At 45.0% G+C, this 24,383-nt stretch overlaps 1 protein-coding gene across 1 annotated transcript; it reads right to left on the bottom strand.

Moving 5' to 3' along the window:
* Nucleotides 1-6,051: 6,051 nt before the first annotated feature.
* On the bottom strand, nt 6,052-24,119 carry LOC147017274 (bone morphogenetic protein 7-like). Its single transcript, XM_085847970.1, has 8 exons — nt 23,970-24,119; nt 23,143-23,473; nt 13,826-14,021; nt 13,008-13,156; nt 11,924-12,136; nt 10,201-10,274; nt 7,333-7,443; nt 6,052-6,201 (listed from the first exon to the last, which is right to left on the bottom strand). Exons 1-8 carry the CDS (start codon nt 24,117-24,119, stop codon nt 6,052-6,054), a joined length of 1,374 nt encoding a protein of 457 aa, XP_085704096.1.
* Between the last annotated feature and the right edge of the window lie 264 nt (nt 24,120-24,383).

Raw genomic sequence — 24,383 nt, 5'->3', positions numbered from 1 at the left:
GCTGTGGTGCATCGATTGGGAATGACAATATATCTGATCTTGATTTTGCAGATGATTCAGTCATCTTTACGGAAACGCTGGATATTCCCATTGGGGACTTTGAGGTGCTGAATGAGGAATCGGAGCTGCTGGGATTCTGGGTTTCCTGCGTCAAAACTAAGATTCAGGCTTTTATTGACATCTTGAATGCTGCTATCTTGTCTGAATCTGTTTGTGGTGAGGACTGAGACATTCACTTACTTTGGCAGTGATATTCATGTCTCCGCATGTTGTGAGCCAGAAGTTAATAGACATCTGGGTCGAATACCAACCCTAACCCCAACAGCCTGGGGAGTCATGGACTCACTGGATGGATCATGGGGTGTGGCGCTGTCAGTACCAATGCAGGAGGATGAAGGTCCAAGTCTTTAGGTCCTTGGTGCTTCCAGTCTTGCTCTACAGATGTGGGGCTTGGACTCTGACCAGGGATCCGAGATGGAGACTTAACTCCTTTGATACCAGGTCTCTTCGGAGAATCTTTGGCTCTTGCTGGTCAAATTTATGTCCAACATGCAGTTGTTGAGAGACTCAGATGAGATTTGTTACCTCTATAGTCCATGAATGTCAGCTGTTGCTGTATGGACATGTGGCTCATTTTCTTGACACTGATCCTGCTTACGAGATTCTCTCAGCGAGGGAGCCTCGTGAGTGGAGGAAGCCATTGGGCTGACCACATGCCTCATGGTTGCAGCAGCTTGGTCGGCATCTCAAGGAGATGGGGATGGACCAGGCATCTGCCTGGGGGGATGGCCAGATGAAGGCCCCTGGAGTCCCGGTGGAAAGTGGATGCGGCGATATGCTGCTCCGGCGCATGCTACCATATCTGACCTGATATGACCTATCTACGACATCACGAGTGCATACCTGAGTTGAGATGAGAAAGCAAGTGATTATTTTGGGAAAGTACAATTCTGGCAGTAAGGCATTCATGGGAGTGGATCGATAACTGGTGGAAATGCTTCACTTGTGGTGTCAGAAGTTCCATTTGTGGTAAGGGGATGCTACTCAAGAACAACTGCTGATCTTCAAGTTTTCTCAGTGTCGGCTGTGTGGGGATTGTGCTGTTTGTATTTCTGCCAGATGAGTATACTCCTGCCTGACCACCTGCTGAGTGTTGTGCCATGAATGACATTCCTCTTTCATGGTCCCATCAGCTCGTCTTGCGCCTCCTGGTTGGGACATTGCCGAGTTCTCGAGGGACTCAGATGTCCACGCAGTTTGTGCCGACAATACACGTGAGCTCGTCTGAACTCCACACAAACTGTCAGACAAGATATCAAAGTCCTCACTCCCTTCTCCGCACACAGAGGTTTCTTCGCATCAATAGAAATTTAATCTCTTGATAGCAGCTGTAAAAGACTCACTTTAACGAAATGGCAAGAAGTGGACACATCTTTTTTCCCCTCTAAGTTTACGTGCATTCAGTGTTTGTATATCTATATCTGGGTTGTGGTCATGTGTAGAGTTTAGAAACATGCTGCAGATAAATCTTAAGAATCCGAAATTGCAAGTGTTTATTCATTCTATTTATGTGCACAGAATGGTGCCTTGCTGTGCAAATTATGTGTGTAAACCAGCTTGGCCCAAAAACCGTGGACATTTTTGCATCAATGCTTTTGAAGTTTGCGCTGTATTTGTTCTAAATGGATGACAATTCTTACCGGATTACTTTTGTCATACAGTCAGAATTTCAATGCCTCATTGCTGTGAAGTTGATTCTAACTAACTTGCCTAGAATGTCTGATTACCTCTTTGTACATTATATATCTAATATGTAAAGCTAATTCTATCCACTGACTCAATGTCTGACTGATATTAATGTTCATTACCTTCCAGGTGACGTAGGAAGCTGAAATTTTGGGTGCCAATATACATCGAAGCCGATACACTGGGAAACATCACAGAACCGTGGGAGAGCGTCCGTCAATGAAAATATTAATAAATGAAAATAAATAAATGAAAAAAAACCTAAATGCAGGTGAGCAACCCGAGACAATGGAGGAAGCACGGTTCATTATTGCTTAACAATGTGTAAGTACACCCCACTAGTATATTACATATGATTTATTCCATCTGTAGTTGCCAATTAAGAAAAGCAGGCAATGGAGGTGGAGAGAGCAGAGCTCGTAGAGACTTCAGAAGCACCTATGTCATCATTAGGAAGCTACATAGGTGTGAAATTTGCTGATCCTCCAATCTGCTATTGGCCAGATTTTGAAGGGTGTTAATATAGCCGGCAGGAGCAATGGCAGGAAAATAATTCTCAATCCATTGATCACTGTGAAACCCTTCTCAGATTGATTTGGCTTGCCCACACTGCCGACCTGATTATTCAGCCCCGACAGAGTCCAGGCAAGACAAAATAAATCAAGCCATTTGAAGGCTGGGATTGGCATGCTACATAGTATCAGACATGATTAAGCACACTGTTAATATCACTATATATTATATTTACCATCTCTTTCGACATCTATGGGAGCGCGAAAATATTTCACAGAAGTGGTGGCGAGCAGATAATTAAGATGACCTGGAAGGTCAAGGGGGACTCTGCACTATATTGAATGCAGTAATTATTATGACATCACTCTTCTAACTGTGGTTACCAATGCTTCCACACGGATCCTATAGATGATAGTATGAAAGACATGTTCACTCACTTCCACCAATCTCAGCAATCTGGATTTTCCGAACAAAGGTCCATCGTGGAGCAGATGTTTGACTTTGACAGATCGCTGAGCAGCACCAGAAGCACCAGAGGCTGATATTTTCCACTTAAGTGGACATCAAATGTGTTTTTGACTCACTTGAAAGGAATTGCTCCTGGAGGCATCTGGTGTGTCTAATAAAATATCAATCTCATTAGAGCTTTGCACACTAACGCTCCCAGGCAAGCGGTCAGAGTTCCTCAAATTTGACAGCGGCTTGTAACAAGTTTGTATCCTGGACCTGATTGTTGCTTTCTGTTGTGGTTTTCATCATAGACCCCATTATTCACAATGTCGACTGCGGACTAAGCCTGGTGTTGGCTTAGTGGTTAGGGTGGCGGCTTGGGATACTTGGGTTCTGAGTTCAAGCCCCGTTGGTCGCTGAATTAAAAAATACACCAGGAGGTTGACTCAACCTGTCATCCTTCCAAGGTCGGCAAAATGAGCACCAGTGTACTGTTAAGAGGGACACTGCATCAGCGGCATAGCCGCATCCCAACCGATGATGCAACCAGCAGCCACAGGCTGCACTCGATAGAGAGAGACTGCGGACTGCACTTCAGCAGCAAACAGGTCTGAACGATTCCAATGACGTTACCATCATAAATGAGCTTTGAATATAATATGACATAAACGCATCGTCATTCATACTGCATATTAGCCAGACAAAGATGAAGATCCTATTGCTTGGATGAGGGATGTTCCCTGATAAAATTGCCATCTCCAAGAACCCTCATTGTGAAATCCATCCATCCATCCATTGGATCCATACTCTATGCAGAGCGTTGGTGCTGCCTCAGCAGTCGCCTGGGCTATTGGCCACAATCCTGGACGGGTAGCCACTACGACGCAGGATACCAGGAAGCTGGTACTCATTTTTGCCAAACTCGGATGGATGACAGGCTGAGTCAACCCCACCTGGTATTAATTCAACAGCCAAGTGTGATTTGAACTCACTCAGGACCCTAGGATCCCAAGCCCACCACTCTCACCATTAAGCCAACACCAGGCATTGTGAAATGGTAGCTCAGTTCGAAGATTACTTCAAATGGCAACATCACTCATGAGTGCTGCAGGCAAGCAGCCTTTCCCCCCATTCGATCCTTGCTCCTTTGATTTGAGTCTGGAAGTCTGGTGTGATTGTGCACCTATAGGTGTGCTTACATAATTCTCTTTCTTGCAGGGTCTACGCCTATGGTAGTGAGACTTTGAATCCCAAGTACAGCCTCCAGGCTTGATCAACAGGTGCATTAATAGACTTGACTCCCAAGCAATTTGCTGGGTGCTGCAGATTCATTGACCTGGTTGTGCCACCAATGAGACCATCAGATGTATTATTCACCCACCAAAAAGCTTTCCACATTGATCGATTGTTCACAACATAGATTATTTGATCACCTATGCCATCACCCGGACCTCGCCGCAACTGCTGTTCTTTCCGCACAGACACCAACAGATTGGAGGCCTCTCTCCCCCCTGTTGGAAGGACACTCAAATATCTTGTCCCTGGACCTATCAACGGAGGAGGCAGCACCACTCACCTTGGATAGACCATTATGGAAGATACTCATCAATGTGGCTACGTCACCTCCATAATAAGCCATTCTTCATCATATATTAATATATATTTAGCAAAAGGATAAACCCAGAATCACTACATTTTGTAAAACAGGATTGACTTATTTTGAATCGCTCAAACCCATCCACATGGAAAGATCGATCACCGAAACCTTATTAAAGTATCGTCAGGTTATCCTGGCAATTGAGATTGTTAAGGGAGTCGAACTGCTCAGCTAATCCTAGCGAGACTAGTTTGCACTTCACAATGGTTTAGTCGAGTCAGACCTCACAGGAATGATGAAACATCCTGGGGCTCTGTCGACACAAACAATTAAAATCATCAACAATTAACGCATCTTGAGAGGAGTTCTCATATATAATTTAATAAATGTTTATTTCAACAAATAAAAATTGCAACACAAAAACAATTCAAATTGTTACACAAGTACATTCCAGATCAATGCACACAGACAATCCATAAAAGTGTGCGAGACACAACAAGCATCGAGTTTTAATTACAAATTACTGTCACTAATTTGAGAACTTTTAACCGATTATTGTTTTGCTGGTGAACCTATTAATATATATCATAATACACGCCATAATTTTCCTTTTGTGGAAATTATTAGGATCGTTCAAGGTTGACATGGACTTTTTTATTCTATGAAATTCTATAGCCCCCACCTGGAGTGACATTTGACCTTGTGAAGGGCAAGCTCCACTAAAACTAAAAATAAATAAAGGTACATGAAGGTTTTTATTTATTTATTCAGAAGGATGACAGGCTGAGTCAGCCCACCTGGTGTTAATTCAATGCATGATAGGGGCTTGAACTCAAGACTCAAAGATATTAAGCCAACCACCTTAACCACGAATATAAGCCAACACCAGGATTTACATGGAGGTTGACATCTTCATTGTCCGTAAATGCCACCCAGATGTTCTTTGAGTGGTCCAAAGAAAAGATTTTTTTAAAAACTCAAAGTGAAGAGTCTGGAATGTATGGATGATATAGAACTTTCCAACTTATCTTCACTCCAATACCCAAGTCCTTTGAAAAGTGCTAGTAGTGGAAGTCCTTTGGTACCCACATCGCACTCATCTTGTTCAATTTCCAGTAAGAAGTAATGATTGTTTTCACACTTCCAACACTCGAATGCAATTTTGCAATTTCACGCATCATAATCCGTTGATTCTCCAAAATTAGCTGTTCATCACATTTTACGTTTGCTTCATGAAGGAACTTGACTCACTCTCACTTTCCAACTCACTGCACAATTTAAACACAAATTCGTGAAAGACGATCCTCACCAGATTCTGCAGAAAGTCTCCTGTGACTTTCAGCAAGTTTGAAATTCTCCTTCACAAGGGACTTAGTGAGGCACCTCCGTTCCACAGCCCACGTGACCATGTTGATCGCAATCCTGTTTTACCCAGAATTATTTGGCCCACATGTGACCCATCCAGAACGCTTCCCACATGACTTGTTCGAGGTAGACAATGTATTTATGCAAAATGTCAGCAATGATCTATTATTTCTACGTGTTCCACTATAAAATAAATTATTCGTCAACCTCAAACCACACTACTTATTACCACCTTCAACCACAGGAGTACACACCATATATTGAACCGCGACGTTGTGACAATTCGCTTAGCTTCCCCTCTATCAAACCTCGAGGCAGCGAGTACACGCTGCGGGAGTCTTTGACATCAGTGAACTCGAATTCCTTGGCTGTGATTTGGGCTAGTGGCAACCACAGGCATGCACGACCATGTTTTGATATTTCTTGAGAATGACGTTCCGTTTGTTGTCAAAATAGAGGATGGAGATAGCGTTGAGTTTAGTGGGTGCACAGCAGGGTTTGGGCACAGCCTCTGGCTTCATTAGGTGAATCTGTGGGAATACCGAGTAAGTTCTGAAGGTTCATGGCATCATTAACAAGAAGATAAAATAAAATGCATGAAAGTATTCCTTATTGGATCTCTCGATTAACCCATCAGATACGAGTTGTTCCACGATCATTCATTATGTTGGATTAATCACGAACTTTAAAGGTTCTTCATTAGCAACCACGCATTAACTCAGATATTTATTGCACTTGAAGTTGCTCATTGTGCCAGATGCAGTCAACTGCTCGGAAAATGAGGCATGGCACCGAGCCAGTCTCACCTGTGAGGTCAAAAGTCATCAGCATCGAAGAAAGCAGAAAAAGCTAACATTGTGTCTCCAGAGCATAATTCCAATGTATCTCCTATCGAGTTGCATTAAAATTATTATGCTTATGCTTGAGATTGATGAACGAGTCTCACATCAAATTGAAGACTTTGTGCACTTGCAGCTATTAAGTCACATCGAAAGACTCGGTCACATCAAGACATCGAGACTTAGAAGACTTGGTCACACCAAATTGAAGAAATCTCACATCACATGGCACAGACTTGGTGGACAAAATCACCTTTGCGTCTCTGCATGTCCTTGCATTTTCTTGTCTATTCAGGATGAAAAATTAAAAATAATTATTGTTGAGTCCATGACCTGCTCAGATGTGCTCTGTACCCTTGACCCCGATTCAACCCCATTACCTCTTGAACCTTTGTCTTCTGGGTAATTAATTGATGAAAACAAAGTTCTTTTCCAATAAATATTTCTACACCTTCTCATCATGCATGCCCCGACTACTCTCAGACAACACGTTCGCTTTATTTAATTCCTTTTTAAATGCTGATGACGTACGACAGACGCCTCCCTTCTTTTGCTTACTCCGAGTAACTTTGACATCACGCAAGAAGACGGTTTTGTATTTTCTAAAGGGTGACAGTGTTTCCCTCGACAACATCTTCAAATTAATATCACTCTTTTGTAAAAGTAAGTGGGCAGTTGCTCATGGTGAACACGCATCAGTTAATAGGCCAACATGATGATGAATACCAGATCTGCTATCTGTTATGACCGGCATATCCATTTGATTATTCCATATGTATTTACAGATCCTATTAAAGGAGAGCATGAACTAGTGGGGCATACCAAGGCCTGCACAATGGCATGGTTTGTCGCATTCATGTGAGCACCCAAAGGGAAGGAACACTCCCCATCACAGTAGAATGCTGCATAACCTTTCGGTGCTATGATCCAGTCCTGTCACGGCAGTGGTAAAAATGCCAACCAATCAATAATTGTGCTGTACTCATTGATAGGTTGATAAAGTATACAGCCAGTGTATTGTAATAATTTGTTTCCACTTAAAATCAGTTTAAAACCTTGAATACAAAGTTAAAAAAACAAAAAATTCAGAAAGTCAGCAATAAATTATGAAAATGGTATAAAGTTATAAACAAAATATTATGCAATCCAATTCAATGTACATACAAAGCATCCATGTTATGGAAGTATAACCTCTAGGCATCAAATGTACTGAATGGTTTGCTATTGCCTTTCCCAGTGGTATCAGGGCAGCGATTTGGCCAGGATACCGGTATACAATGACCTGCCCTTGTGAAAGACAGCGTGGGATTTTTTTGATCATCCGTTAATGACAGCACACAGGGCTTAATGTCCCCCTGATGTGATTCCCTGCCTGTAAAGCACCAGTCAGTTCGGTTAATAGTCGATTCTAGAATTGAACCCATACGAGATAGCTCAAAGGCAAATGAGCTACCGCCAAACTTTCTTGGCAACTACTAACAACAATACGTGCCCAAACTCTTGCTGGAGCGTCAGGTGTTCCAGACTAGTCATGAATGCTCCAAGATTAGGATTAACCTGGCCAGGTCGTCTCTCTGTCGCAGGGTGCACAACTTCCACCGATAACTCACCGGAATCGAACCCACGCCGGTGAGGGCAATGGAACAAGTCATAACCCAATCAACCACCTAGCTGCTCAGTTATTCTATCAGCCCAACCTAAATATGAAAAGTTAGATACACCAGATTTAAAGATTTCTAAAAGCTCTTTTTTTGTGCCTGTTGTATAAATGAGGAATTCTGGATTCATTTTAAGCCAGAGGGTTCAAAGAACATCCGACCCCATGCAGTCTTGAGAAGAACAAGGACAAATGTGTCCAAGAGCCACGTCACAAAGGTTTTGTCTTCACCAGAATAAGAAGAACAACAACAAGAAGAAGAAGAACAACGTGGAGCTCTCTTAGAGCCAGCATTCGCTACGCGAGACGTGGCTAAAAAAAACAAAACATGGGAAACGTCTTTTAACCTCTTGCTTTGCGTTTTCGAGCAGAATCTATATTTCCGATGAGCCACCGTTTTCTTTGAATCTTGATTTACCCCATCTTGAGAGCGTGAGCAGCGCATTTGGAAGGTGAGATGGCGTAACATTTCGTCAAATTATGGCTAAACTGGAGTTTTTTGAAAGTGGCATAAGGCGATTTGTGTTCTCCAGTGTTTAAGTATATAATTAAATTTTAAATAAAATAAGGATTTTGAAGGATGTAGAAAAAAAAACCAAAGCAAACCTCTTTCAGAATTTTCCCGCCATTGATGCACCGTCTTTTACACCACCTTATTTAACACGTTATGTTCGTTCTTCATGCCTGTTGTTTGTGTCCATTATGACGTACTTAAAAACTATGTTTCCTGCTTGAAATGATTTTCAATTTTGTTTGACAGACAGACAGACAGACAGACAGACAGACAGACAGACAGGCAGACAGAGAGAACCAATTGCTTAACCCAGCTTTTCGCTTCATGCGCACGTAGTAATAAGCACAGCCATGACACAGGCATCCAAAATAACTGTATTTAATAGTCATGAATACACTCACTATACCCATTACAATGCCTGTATGAACAATCTGCACATCTAGAAACTGTAGGCCTATTTGGTGATACCAGGATGGAGTGGCCATTTCTATGTATATTTTGCAGGTGGTAACCAATATAAGTGTATGTAACCCTTGGTCAATAAACTTTCATATAAACTTTCATATCTGTAAATTATAATAACGGTATTAAAAAAAAAACAGAAGATGAGGAAAGGGTTGGAGTTTGGATTGCACACGCGCATTTCCCCAAAATTTGCTTCTGCTCCACCCCCATCTTGATAAAGGGAGGGATGCAGGGGGGGTGGCAGAAGCTTGCTTTAAGCAAGCAAGCAAAGTGGGTTTTATCTACAAGATTAGCGTGCATCGGCTCACTCAGCTCGCCTTATATCATTATAAAGATTGACGTCACAGATTTGTTGTGTTGTCATGATTTGCACCAATCATAATATAAACATTTCTTTTGTACAAATTTATCTGTAATATCGGTGATATAGTTATTTGAAATTTATCGGTGATCTAAAAAGGTCCAAGTGGTCAAGGGTGCTGTCTATTCTGTCTGAAGGGTGTAAAGGGTCTAAATGGTGTTAAGGTCTTTGGGGTATTTTGGGTCTTCGGGGTCTTTTGGATCCTCAGTGACTTTTGGATCTTTGGTGACTTTGGGTCTTTGTGGTCCTTGGGGACTTTGTGTCTTTTGGGTCCTCAGTGACCTTTGGGTCTTCAGGGTCATCGGGGTCTTCAGGATATTTTTGGTCCTCGGTGACTTTTGGGTCTTTTGGGACCTTGGGGACTTTTGGGTCATCCGGGTTATCGGAATCCTTCAGTTATTTTGGGTCCTCGGGGACTTTTGGGTTATCTGGGTATTTTTGGTCCTCAGGGTCTTAATGTTCAAACAGGACGTGATTAATAGACATATAATATAGTCTTCACGGACTGACGGACGGCTTCACGGCTTCACCGTCTCACTGTGCGTTTCGTTTATATTTTTTTAAGATATCTGTTTATTGCTTTTGGAATGTACACGCCTATGCCTCACTACACTCATATATTGGAAATACCATAAAGGGGAAAATGATATAAGGAGAAAAAGATGCAGATACTCAAACGAAGTTATGTTGTACCTGCCAACCAAGGTCTCGAAAACTGACATACATCTCCTGCAGTCTGCATGGAGGCCGACGATCTCCCCCCCATCCTAAGAAAAAAAAATGGGGAACAAAATCATTAATGTTGCCTGTTCACCCATACCTCTAATAGGGTTGTGTGTGTTTCAAAATAATCTCATCAAAATTGCATAAAATAGGATTGGATTGATTGGTGTCAACACTTATATCAATACATTGTTGTCGGCATCAGGTCATTCCAGTTTCCTGGTATGAATCCCGGCGAATCGAGTCACAGCGGTTGTGGTGGCCTACTGATTTGGTCGCCCCGGACGAAGATCACATGTCTATTCACCATGATACCATGCCGGATGGGATAACCGAGCCAGGTGATATGCTGCGCTAATTCGGTGCCGTGTGCCTGATCTCTAATTACAACTGAGCGAAGTCGCAAGTTGGATGGTACGGCCGTGTGAGGGGGCGAAACACCCATATGCAATTGATCCTTTAATGTACATGCACAATTGTAACCACGATCAAAACCACCCAAATTCACTGTGAAACCAAATGGTTTTAAACTAATTAGTAACTTGGAGCAGGAGTACAAGTGAAGCAAATACAATCCGTAATAATAAATGCACCAATACCCTTTAACCCACACTGTCAACATGCCCACAAAACAGCAAACAAACGCAGATCCTTAATTATGTAATCCTTAATGGGCCCAGTCATTCCACAAGAGATAGACAAGTCAGAGATGGACAAGACAGAAAATACTCAGGCGATGCCTGGCAGGACACCGCAGGATCTTGAGGAGGCACTGAGCCAATGGCCTTGCTGAAGTTTGAGCCAGCCTGAGCAGAGGAATGAGAGGGTGTGGCTGGCACGGTGGGGCATGGAGGAGTGCAATGCTGGAGGGACGTCGTTCGAAGTGGGCGGAGATCCCACACAATCCCATGCAACTCCTACAGGCGAGGTCCCAGGCTTGTCCCTCCACTACGCGCAATGCGCCTCTCTTATAGAGTTTGCGCCCGCCATCTGCCATGACGCATTTAGCTCCCCCCCCACCGCCCGTTATCATGGGCCAGTCCGTGGGCAGAGCAAACCCTTCCCCGACCTCACTGGCAGGGTTGCTGGTGATCGAAGTGACCATCTCAGATTTCGCACCCAAACTTGTGCCTCATGGTCTGACATGTCACTTAAAAGAACATAAAGACAGATTACAAAGGAAAGAAAATGTGGTGATTAAGGCATGCTGGTTTTAGACAAAACATTGGGGGAGGTTGGGTGACATCATTCAATGCATAAAGCGATGCATATATAATATCACAATTAAATTACATCATGCTTACTCTAATACATTTAATATGGGAAATAACTAACCTATCCTATGCAAATTAGCCCCGAGAAGTCATTCCCACAAAACTATTTGAACTAAAACACAAAACCCTATAATGTTCGACTGTGGGTAAACCACCACTGTTCAGTGTTATTTTGATAAAGACAATGAACCAAATAAGTAAAGCTCAGTAAAAATGTTTTATTTTTTCGACATTGATCCAAGGATCATTGAGGGGTTCATACCTCCAGACATCAGTGCACTTTTACGTAAATTACAAGGACATTAATATCATGACCGAAGACATTCATGAGGGCAAGACAAACAGGCCAATACTTTGAAACCATAAAAAAAATATCGGATTTAAAATGTCATACTATCGCCAATCACTCTGGTACACACCCAAAGATCTTGGAGGTCTCAAGGGTTTAGAAGAGCTGGCTGATTGTGTGTTGTGCCAGTTGTTACGGTTCGCATGCGATTGATGGGACAGGGATCGCAGGGTATGTCGGTCAGTAGCAGATGTACTTTGGAAGAAGGCAATCATAAACGGTCGTTTTCCAGGCATACCGAGGGACCCTTGCAAACCAGAACTGGCCAAATGGACAGCCTTACCTATCAGGAAACGCACAAAGGATGGGCATGGATGGTCATGAAGAATCAGGAGGTTTCACATGAAGAAGTTTGTAACTTTGGTTAATTAATCATTTTTATGCTATTCACAATAGGTTGAACATATAATTGATACCTTTCTACCTGAAAGTCATACTCAGAGCCCTCCTCTAATAAATCTGTGGGGGTTCACGGGTTGGTTCGGGCCTCGGGTTAGCAATGCCATATTGTTCTTTCGTATGCAGCACATGGCTGCGAGTGGCATCATTGGCTGAGGGGGACACGGTTGTGCTGCTGATACAGTGCCCCCTGTTGGTTAAAACAGGACTTTGAAATTCGGCCAGGGTTCTGGCGATAGCTTGCTGACTCTTCGCCAAGGACAGTGGGATATTTAATGCCCACCATCTTACGATGGCAAATGGGACGCCCACTTTAACATCCATCCAAGGGACGTGACACACATTGATCGATGCCTCACCATGCCTGCGATACACCAGGATAACAGTTTGGAGCTGGGCCGATATTCAAAACCAGGCGAGACGACTCAAAGGCACGTATGCATACCTCTCGGGCCTAGGTCATCCTGGCAGTCCAAGGTTAGCAATGCTATTCCTACTCAAGACTCCATTCCAAGCCTCAAAGGTCTCTAATTGTGGTCTCAAATGCATTACTCTGACATTTCCCTTGTTTGGAGCAGAATTAATGTTACCTCCGAGCATTTTCTTGTTAATACCCAGCTATTATACACCGAAAGCAAGAATAGACGCGAAGAATATGTTGGACATGGTTCAGCCTGTGGATGCTCAAATCACGATTTGAACGTTCGGATATGGTACAACTTGCATGAAGGAAAATAAAATGCACAAATGTTCACCTGCAGGTGTCTCTACGCTCAACCACAGGTTTATGATCTTGTGCGGCTGGGTCTCCGACATGGCGGACACCTTTGTTATGTCCAGTGCGATCCAGACTTCTTCCGATGCGAACACAGTGCAGCTGTGCATGACTGTTTCATTTGTCTGTCTGTGGGCACAATTCATCCACCAATGAAGGTGTAAAAGGTGATCAAATGGTTAGGTGTGTATTGGTGTTGGGTCAATTGCTGGACCTCTGCACATCTAAAGTGTCATTGACTCTCATTGTGAAAAACACGTAATTATAGTGATTACACACTCCAACATAATTATAACGTGTTCATAAATGGATGCTTCATATCAAAAGGCCATCTATTTATAACCTATGTAAATATGCTGGAAATTCCCCATTTTCCTTCCTGAAAGTCCCTGAAATGTCCATCTTCTCTTCGCCATGTTCCCCGTCCCATCCCCATCCCTCTCCCTTCCACAGTTCACCTAATGTGTCTGTTCCCCACTGTTTTGTTCCTTCCACTTCCGACCCTCTTGTCTCATGCCTCCTTGCTGTGAGTTGTGTGTTAGCTCTCATATGAGCCTCGACCAAGGTATATAAAAATAAAAAAAAAACGTGCTCCATACACACCCTTTCCCTTCCTTGGCTTTGCTGCAATACGTAATCTTCCGAACTCTTCCCTTCTTCCTTTCGATTTCTCCCATGTTCTCCAACCCTCGTTCGAGCTCCGATAGCGTATAAGTCCTAGAGACTGCATTTTCATCCTTGGTCGCGACACCGGATGCAAAGCAAGTCGTGACGTCACGCAGCAACTTAGCAACTCACCCAGTGTGCTGCTGTCCCATATCGCGGTGCACTGACACGAGGAACGTGTCTTTCCCCTCTCCCTCTCCGGCATGCTCTGCAGGCTCCTTGTAGAGCCACAATTCGGCCAAGGTAAGCTTGTGGTTGCTAGCAACATGCGACAGATCGAACCGTAACCGCGTCTTCAGCGACGCAGAGTTCCGCCAGTCCTGGAGTTCTGCACATTATGTGATGGCACGTACATGCAACATATTATGGAAGCAAAAATGGTGAAACCACCCCCCCCCCCCCACACTTTTCCATATGATGGCATCTTGTGGTTAGCGACTCCGAAGTTAGCCCAAATAATACACCATGACCAAGCAGGGACCTGTGGAATATCTGTGCACTGTAAAATGTGACGTGAAGTCCTCAACTCCAACCCCCACCTCCCAACCCCAAGTCCTCACCTACCAGCTCCCAACGTTGAGGCTTCAATTTCCTCCCAAATCTAAGCCTTCAACCCCCTCCCCACCCTTCCCCTCAACTACCAAAACTCCTCAACCCCCCCCCCAATCCTCCATCAAACACAGAACCCCATCCTGCAATAGAATAAGCAACAGCATGGTCCCTACATGTCATGGCCCATCACGGTTGCCTGTCTAACTCACAATCCTGAGATATGCGAAAACTCCATGGAATTGCAGCTATCAAGTGACCATGAGCAGCCTAATTGTGCCAATAAACGACCCAGAACCAACAATCTTCTCCCTGGCACATGTACGTCTACGTGCGTTTCGATAGAACGTCATGAACACATTACGGGACAAAGTCACTTTAAGTGGCGCTAGTCTGATATAAGGTCATTTGAAATTTTTAAGGACAGTGTACTTCCGTTCGTCCGATACCCGGAGTACATATTTTTGTCAATAAACTGTGTAAATAAATGTTTTTGTGTACATTTTCATATTTTGTCATCAAATCTTCAACAAACCTTCATATATGAGAATATGAGCAAATACCACCCGCCGCTTCGCTGATGGGAATAGTAAGGGAGAGGGGGGAAGAGGGGGGGAAGAGAGAGAGAGGTGGGGGCAGAGAGACGGGGGAGTGTAAGGAGGGGTGGGGGAAAGGAAGGCAGTGCGAGGTGAGAGGAAGGGAAGGTAGGCATGTGGTGGAGCGTTAATTACGATTCATACCATCTCAGCAAAATGATTCTGCATCAGATAACAGTGATGATTTGAAACAAAATCACGTCTGAAATCCATTTTCTACTGCTCATAATATAAATACTGCCTGGAGACAAACACCGCCCAAACATGTTCAGAGATAAACACAGTCCAGAGAAAAACACTGCCAGGACATGTCCGGAGATAAACACCGTCTGGAGACAAACACCACCCGGAGACGTCTGGAGACAAACACCGCCCAGACACGGCCGGAGACAAACACCTAACAGACACGGCCAGAGACAAACACCGCCCGGACACATCCAGAGACAAACACCGCCCAGACAAGTCCAGAGACAAACAGTGCCTGGACACGTTCGGAGACAAACACCGCCTGGACACATCCAGAGGCAAACTCCAACCTGGACATAAACACTGCTCAGAAACGTTCGTAGATCAATCCCGCCCAGACACGTCCGGAGACAAACATCACCTGGACATGTCTGGACACAAACGCCACCCAAATGTGTCTAGAGCCAAGCCGTCCAAAGACAAATACAACCTGGACACGTCCAGAGACAAACTCCCTTCTGGACATGAACACCACCTGAACACGTCCAGAGACAAACACCATCCGGACAGGTCTGAAGACAAACTCTCGTCTGGACATAAACACCGTGCCCGGACACGTCCGACCACCCAGACATTTCTAGAGACAACCACCGCCTGGACATAACCACCATCCAGACACATATGGAGATAGCCACCATCCAGACATAACCACCATCTGGATATGATAACCACTGTCCGGATACGTCCAAAGACAGGGACAAAGAGAGGGAGACAGAGGGAGAGAGAGAGAGAGAGAGAGAGGTGGGAGGAGGGTGCTGCACTGTATTTGGAGGGGGTAGAGTGAGGATGGGACCAAAGAGAGAGGAGTCAGGGTAGGGGAGTTAACAGAGAGAATATGTTATGCTTTATGCACAACACAACACACACACACACACACACACACACACACACACACACACACACACACACACACACACACACACACACACACACACACACACACACACACACACACACACACACACACACAGTGCTTGGCTAATATCAGCAATTTTTCGGTAATCGGCCAATTGGAGTCAGTGGGATTACCGACTACACTACGTACTATATACAACCCAGAAACCATGAGTATCTTTCACCCTTGTTTTGGGGGAATTTCAATGAACAGATTTTAAAAACAACGTTGCATTACAGACATTTCAAAGAGGTGCTGCCAATGACGGTCGTTGACGGTCGTTGGAGGATGATCCAGAACTGCAGGGTCTACCGGAGTGCTCAGTTCCTCAATACTGACCACAGGCTTGTTGTAGCAACTCTAAAGCTGCACCTTAAATCCTGGAGAATGGTACCATCCCAGCCGAGGCTGGATGTTGCCAAGCTCAGGGATGAGAGAGTAGCTGAGGAGTTTGCGAACAGGCTGAGTGGACACTTGGGGGGTCTGGGTGCTTTGGGGGGTCTGGGTGCTTTGGGGGGTCCTGAAGAGTTGTGGAGCGCCTTCAAGACCACCGTCCTTGATGTTGCCGGTGGATGCCTTGGAGCTCACCGCAGGGCAAAGAAGAATTTTGTCTCTCAAGGGACACTGGATACCATTGACCAGAGTCGCAGGGCCAGGCTGAATGGCAGAGCTGAGCTGTTCAGGGAGCTGAGGCGTAAAACTGTACGTGCACTGAGGGTGGACAAGGAGGCCTATGTGCGAGGAATCTGTGAGGGGGTAGAGCATCACCTGTGGACAGGTGATTCTCGTCCTGCTTACAGGGGAATTCGCGCATTACGTTCATCCAAGCCCATCCCTCGGAGCACTACAGTTCGAGCAGAGAGTGGTAGGCTCTTGACAGAGGAGTCTGAAGTGAAGGCCCGCTGGGCCGGTTACTTTGAGCGGTTGTACCAGGCTGATCCCCCAACTGTCGAGTTGGACGTCAAGGGTGTTACAATCCCTGTTGCTGACCCTCGAATCAACTGTGGTCCACCTTAGCTTGTGGAAACACGGGCTGCGGTGAACCAGTTGAAACGGGGTAAAGCTCCAGGGATCTGTGGCATCCATGCTGAACTTCTCAAGGCTGGTGGAAATGCTGCACTCGTGTCGTTGCATGCAGTTTTGTGCTCTGCCTGGAACACAGGCATCATCCAAACTGACTGGAAGAGGGGCCTTGTTGTCCCTCTCTGGAAAGGGAAGGGTGATCGCCAAGACTGCAACAACTACCGAGGGGTGACGCTGCTCTCAGTGCCGGGCAAGGTCTTTGCTCGGATAATTCTCGATAGGGTTCGCCACCATCTGCTTGAGCACCAGCGTCCAGAGCAGTCAGGCTTTGCACCAAAGAGGTCAACGATTGACCGTATCCTTGCACTTCGTGTCCTCACCGAACGCAGACGAGAGTTTCGGCAGGGGCTGCTTGCAGCCTATGTTGATCTCTGTAAAGCGTTCGATTCAGTGAATCGGGATGTCCTCTGGAGGATTCTTGGTCTTCGTGGGGTGCCACCAAAACTGATCGATCTGATGTCTGAACTCTACTCTGGTACTGAGAGTGCTGTGAAGTGTGGTGGTACCATCTCTGACTTATTTCCAGTTGTTACTGGAGTTTGTCAGGGATGTGTACTTGCCCCCACACTTTTCAGCACTTGTATGGACTGGATTCTAGGGAGGATGTCGGAGAGATCAAGTTGCGGTGCATCGTTTGGCAATGTCAAGATCTCGGACCTTGACTTTGCAGATGATGCAGTCATCTTTGCGGAGACTTTAGACATCCTCTTGGGGGCCCTCGAGGTGCTGAATGAGGAGTCGGAGCCGTTGGGATTACGGGTTTCTTGGGTCAAAACTAAGATCCAGGCTTTCGGTGACATCTTGGATGCTGCTGTCCTGTCTGTGTCTGTTTGTGGTCAGGATGTTGAGGTCGTGGAGAGATTCACTTACTTTGGCAGTGATATTCATGTCTCTGCTGGCTGCGAGTCAGAGGTCAATAGACGTCTGGGTCGGGCCTGGGGAGTCATGGATTCACTGGATCATGGGGTGTGGCGCTGCCGGTACCTGTGCGGGAGGACGAAAGTCTGAGTCTTCATGTCCTTGGTACTTCCAGTCTTGCTCTATGGGTGCGAGACTTGGACTCTGACCAAGGATCTGAGACGGAGACTTAATTCCTTTGGTACCAGGTCTCTTCGGAGAATCCTTGGCTATCGCTGGTCGGATTTTGTGTCCAACGAGCGGTTGCTGAGAGAGACTCTGATGAGATTTGTTACCTGCATAGTCCGTGAGCGTCAGTTGCGGCTGTATGGACATGTGGCTCGTTTTCCTGACTCTGATCCTGCTCACCAGATTCTCTCAGCGAGGGAGTCTCATGAGTGGAGGAAGCCAGTGGGTCGACCACGTGCCTCATGGTTGCAACAGGTTGACCATCATCTCAAGGAGATGGGGATGGGCCTGGCATCTGCCTGGGGGATGGCCAGACGGAGGCCCCTGGAGTACCGGCGGAAAGTGGACGCAGCGACGTGCTGTTCTGGCACATGCTCCCATACCTGACCTGACCTGCTGCCAATCATCATGTGACGGGTGGAAGAATTTGGCTCTACAATTTAGAAAACACGTTAACGTGGCAATCGGCTCAGAAATCGGGTGTTATCAATTGTATTTTAGTTTGAAACTCACAAAGAGGAATAACCTTTGTAAAGCACACCCGGTTCATATAAAATAACCAATTGGTTTAGAAACAGTCACGAGGACAAAGGGAAACGTGATCGCTCGTACACTGCTGAGGTTAAAAGTTAAAACCTCCACCACCTATCATCACCACCGTAAGATACGAGATGAAACTTTGCCACCACGGCACCTGTAACCATGTATGCAGGCATGCACACAAACCTGCGGGGAGTCCCTTTACAGATCCAAAGCTACCCATATGTACCTCTACCATGCAGCAACTGCCGACTGTACATCCTGATCGGGACACGAACTCTACCGCTATTGACTGTCGGGTGGTCGACAAGCGGCTTAAGCATTCAAGCAAGCACTCCAATTCAATAGCTGAAAAGGAATGGGTGGCTTGGCAAGTGATAGCATGCTGATTGCTCTTGGCAAAAAAAAACAACTAAACATCGCTGATTTCTTAACATTTTCAGATTTCACTCCAGATTTCGAGTTATTTAACCCATATGATCCGATACTCGAAGCTCAAATTACATTTTGATGATATACTTTAGTCCGTGAGAGTATATCGTGGTAAATCGCATCATATAATGCATGAAATCACTCCAAGCTCCTAATTTGAAAACTATAGCACTTACAAAAGTGATGTACAGTAGACAGCAATTTGTAGGTACGTAGATGAGACATTCGATGATATGAGTGAGGAAAATGAAAAAAAAAAAAAATTTGAGCGCTTTATCATTAACAACCCATTGCGGCCTGTTCCAACTCAAGGCATTGTTGAGCAGACCGACCAAAATGGTGAATTAAGACCCCAGCGTGGTAAGCGAGGATGTGCTGTAGATACAGACACACAACGTCAGTACAATTTTAAAACATTTATTGAACAAACAAAACAGATTACACACACAGATTAAAACGTGTGTGTAATCTCCCAGTGATGAACAATCTCCCAGCACAGGAGATTCTGGACAGACAAATTTACTCCAGATCTCTCAACATAACTCGAGAATCTTCGTCTTTATATAGTTTCCAGAAAGACACAGTTTTTTGTTTTTAAAAAAAAATAATTTTCTGACGCTGACGTCAGTTCGCCCGGGATTGACAATTTCCAGGTGAACCTTATTTTCAGTGTTCTTTGACAGCTCCTGCTTAAATGGTTGGAACACATATTCAAACCCAGACATATTAAATCGCACAGAATGCTAGAATGACGTCAAACGCCAACCCTAATGGCCATTTAAACAAGTTTCCATCTTATGGAGGTTAAGAATCAGTCTGCTTCTCCTAAAACTGGGAAGATATATTATCTTGAAGCGACCAGAGCTTCGTGAATACATCTGGACACCTTCTCAAATCCACATTCCAACTTGTTTGTGTCTGTTTTAAAAATTCCTTTGGATAGTTTTTAAAATGACAGGCAATTCTTCTTATATTCAACCTGTTTACACATTTAATATACAGGTGATCTTTCCACACAGAGGAGAAATATAATTCTTTTAATTCCAAATGGATACATACTTAAAAAAAGAATCACATCATATTTGAGTGAATTCAACTTCAGGTTTAACATTTTCATTTTAATACCAAGTTTTAATCATCATCAATTTATTTATTTTATCACCACCAAACCCATCATGATAAAATGTTTCTACAGTGCCTTAAGAGTCCATCAAGACAAAGTGTCCGAGGATACACCTGATAAAGGATATAATTAAATAAGGCCGTTAACTGTCTTCAAAATGGGTGTTTTAATTGATATAACCCAAACACCCAATTTCACTCATGCACTTCCTTGGAGCTCCCTTAGGATGCATGCAAAGTTTCAGGCTGATAGGTTTCATGGTTTTTGAGTTATGGAGGAGACACACACACACACACACACACACTGACATTTATTATTTTGGATGGATAACACAAATTCGTAAAATGTACAATTTTTTTCACTGCAGTTATTAAGTTTTGTTCGAGTACAAAGCAGACGCGGACAGGCTTTGCATTTTGAGATGCTTTCTAGTTTCAGTCGTGTTCTTTGTTGATTTGTTTAATTTTTGTCTCTAATATGTACTTAAGTGAAGGTTTTTATTTTTGTCCCCAATATATTTCCCTCTTGGGTTAAAAGCAAGTGGTGCACCTCCATCTCTTGTCATCCCTCATCTTCACCAGTGATCTTTTCTAACCCCAAGAACCCTTCCTAACCCAATGTTGAACAGTATACGTTTTGTATCCTGCTGATAATCCGGATCTGGATCTGGACCTCACCCAAAATGTAAATGGCTTGTTCTTGTCACCTACCCAACTCATCCACCTAGTTTTTTTTTTATTTTTATTTTTATTTTTTTTGTATACCTTGGTCGAGGCTCGTATGAGAGCTAACACACAACTCACAGCAAGGAGGCATGAGACAAGAGGGGCGGGAGTGGAAGGGACAAAACAGTGGGGAACAGACACATGAGGTGAACTGTGGAAGGGGGAGGGATGGGGATGGGATGGGGAACATGGCGAAGAGAAGAGGGACATTACAGGGACTTTCAGGAAGGAAAGCAGGAGAAATGAAGGAAGTGGGCTTGGGTGGATTATCGGGGGTAGAAAAGATCGAGGATTTGGATGGGGGAAGATAAGAGGTGGTGGTGAACAGCTGTTTTGAAAGCCTGGAGGGAAGAATGGGAAAGAATAGAGTGAGGAAGTTTATTCCAAAGGCGGGAAAAAAGAGGAATGAAAGAGTGAAGATGAGCAGTGGTTCGTGATTTTGGTAGTTTTACCAGAAGGGGGTTGTTGGCGGACCTTGAGCGCCCTGTGGAAATGTGGTGGGGACAAATCGCAGATAGAGCAGGGGGGCAAGGCTGGAGAGGAGTCGGTAGAAGACAGAAAGACCACCGACCAACCTGCGGTGATTGAGTGAGAGGCCCAAAGACTCAGCTTCATTGCGGGAGATGCCGATGATCTTAAATGCCCTGGTTTCGACAGCGTGAAGCCGAGAAAGGTGGGAGGCAGGAGCACCAGCCCAGAGGGGAGAGCAGTACTCCATCAGGCTACGGACAAAAGCTTTGTAAGTGGTCAGGAGCACAAGAGGGCCGAGGAAGGACTTAGCACGATGGAGGATTCCCAGTCGGCGACTGGCTTTTGAGGCGAGGTTGGAAATGTGACTTTCCCAGGAAAGGTCATGGCAGATAGTGAGACCCAGAAGCTTGAAAGAAAAGACTTCTTCCAGAGGATTGTTGAGAAAGTGGATGGGGGGGTTTTGTAAACGGTCCTTTCGAAGAGACATAGTGAGAGTGTGAGATTAGTCTGGATTGAAAGACATGTTCCACGTGTTGGACCCGTTTGTGATTTTATCCAGATCTGCAGTGAGTGAAGAAGCTGCTGCTTGCCGGTCTGAGGGATGACAGATGGTACGGCAGAGGGTGGAGTCGTTGGCAAAGAGAAATAGAGGATTTTCCAGAGAGTCAGAGATCATTGATGAAAACCAGAAAAAGAACAGGACCCAGAACGCTACCTTGAGGAACTCCAGCCTGCACAGGAAGAGGGGATGAAAGAACTCCATTTAGGGCCACACGTTGACTGCGACAGGAGAGGAAGTCTGCGAGCCATGAGTGGAGATGGCCTTGAATACCATGGGAAGAGAGTTTGGTGAGTAGTACAGGGTGCCAGACTGTGTCAAAAGCACGTGATATGTCCAGGGATACGGCTCGGATTTCCTGTCTGGCATTGAGGACCTCCATCCATTGATGGGAGAGCAGAAGCAGCATATCCAGGGTAGAGTGACCTGGTCTGAAACCAAATATAACCCATCCAGCATCCGCAATATTTTGAAACATCATGCGACATGTCGTTTTTGGCAACATCTCTCGATGAATCACTTTTTTTTAATAAATGAAAAACTCTTGTATCCAGAAAACAGATCTTCAACAAAATCGAATCAGTCCATCTTTGTCATACACCCAACCTGTCCAACAAGTTTCATCCGAATCCGTCCATAAGCTCTACCCATATTGCACATACTTTAAGTATTACCTGCGGAAAATGTTTACATGACCGTGATACACCCCAAATGCTGATACTTTTATAAAAAAAAAAAAAAGTTATGGTTAGATATTTTACACACACTTGTTTGCTGACGGGACAGCCGGCTTAACGTCCTCACCCAAGAACAGCGTGATCCGCAATGTTTTTGCATCCCTGCAGCGTCACATCGGAGCAGCGTCGGTTCATTTAACCGGCCATGAGGTTTCATTTTCGGTGGAAAAGAACTAAAGTTTGACTTCTGTTGATGAATCCCTCACATTGTGACTGTTCGGTTCATTGCGAGTGTAATTTGGTTTATAATTAAGATGTATGGAGCCATTCGAGCGAAAGTCAATGGAAATGGCCCTCGAGCACCGGAGTGGGTTTAATGGCAATGTATATGTGAAGGGTGGATCCTGTAACAATTAACCCATCAAGTCATGAAGAGGTTCCCAATTCCAGGGTGGACTCGCACGTACCCGTGTTGGCTAAACTCACGACCATGTCAGTCCCATTGAGCAGCGTTTTCTCTGCTGCTCGCAGGGTGGGAGCGACCTCATGTGAAGACGACCCCGAGGCTCTGTACAGGTTGAGCATCACACCTGGGGGGTCTTCGTGACCGTGAGGAGGTCGCGGTCTGCGGGACAAACCCAGAGCCGAGAGCACATCGCGCTGCAGTCGTCGTTTCTCCACCGGTGGCAGAGGACGAGGCTCGGCGAGGCCACGACGCAGCAAGGATGCGAGAGGCAGCAGCATCACCATCATGGCGAGATGACCGGTCCGTACTGCGGTCCATAGGTCCATCACGACCTGATGAAACACAGAAAAATAAATGATTTGTTTGAGCTCTTATAGCCACGGTCTGCGTTCACCATCATCTCGAGATCAATGCGTTTACCCTTTTTAGAGCTTATTTCACCAGGTTTGAGTTTAACAAAGGTGTGTGTGTGTGTGTGTGTGTGTGTGTGTGTGTGTGTGTGTGTGTGTGTGTGTGTGTGTGTGTGTGTGTGTGTGTGTGTGTGTGTGTGTGTGTGTGTGTGTGTGTGTGTGTGTGTGTGTGTGTGTGTGTGTGTGTGTGTGTGTGTGTGTGTGTGTTTACCTTCAGGGTAACAAGTCGGAATTTTGTTTTACCTTACCTGCACACAATATCTTTTTCAAGAACCTTGAGAAAAGCACACTTTTGTGACTTTAACATTGTTAGCATTGGATGTTTCATCAACGGTTATGCCTTCGACCTCTGAACTGCTCAGACGGTTCAAGGTATAGAATACATACAGTGTTCATGTTTCGAAAAACGAAGTTGCACCAAAAGCACAGCGGCGCTACAACCACCACCAAGGTGAGAATTTATCTGCACCATCAACACACGAGCCTTCCGAGCTTGCTGACCACCAACTCGCATAAAGCTCACCTTGCGAACACGCCCGATCGACCCGGGACTTGCACGAGTTGCCATGAAAGTCCGTGCTGTGGGGTCACGCACATCCCTCACATAATTACCCGTGATCGGGTCGCCATGAAATCCGATGCTTTGTCGTTGGCAGGTCGGCGAAGGATGACAATGGGAAGAGGAGAGCATGCGAAAGGCGTTCCAAAAATGACAACTCTTACACTGGGTGGTTTGCCATTGCCTTCCCAGCATTGTTTGTTCGTGCTCTGCCCCTTTTAAATGATGAGCATTGAACAAGGAAGCAGCATGTTCCATTTTAAAAAAGGTCTT

The sequence above is a fragment of the Eptatretus burgeri genome, chromosome 11 (assembly GCF_056783735.1).
Source record: "Eptatretus burgeri isolate ZD-2024b chromosome 11, Ebu_testis_v1, whole genome shotgun sequence".
Taxonomy (NCBI): Eukaryota; Metazoa; Chordata; class Myxini; order Myxiniformes; family Myxinidae; genus Eptatretus; species Eptatretus burgeri.
This window is presented reverse-complemented; position numbering and strand designations above follow the sequence as displayed.

Excerpts from the sequence above, each read along its gene's own strand:
- LOC147017274 (XM_085847970.1), bottom strand. The coding sequence starts at position 24,119 with ATGGCAACTCGTGCAAGTCCCGGGTCGATCGGGCGTGTTCGCAAGGTG. Across the intron at positions 12,137-13,007 it reads GAGCGTAGAGACACCTGCAG|GTAAGGCTGTCCATTTGGCC; the intron begins GTGAACATTTGT and ends GTTTCCTGATAG. Across the intron at positions 10,275-11,923 it reads GAGACCTCCAAGATCTTTGG|GATGGGGGGGAGATCGTCGG; the intron begins GTGTGTACCAGA and ends TTTTTTTCTTAG.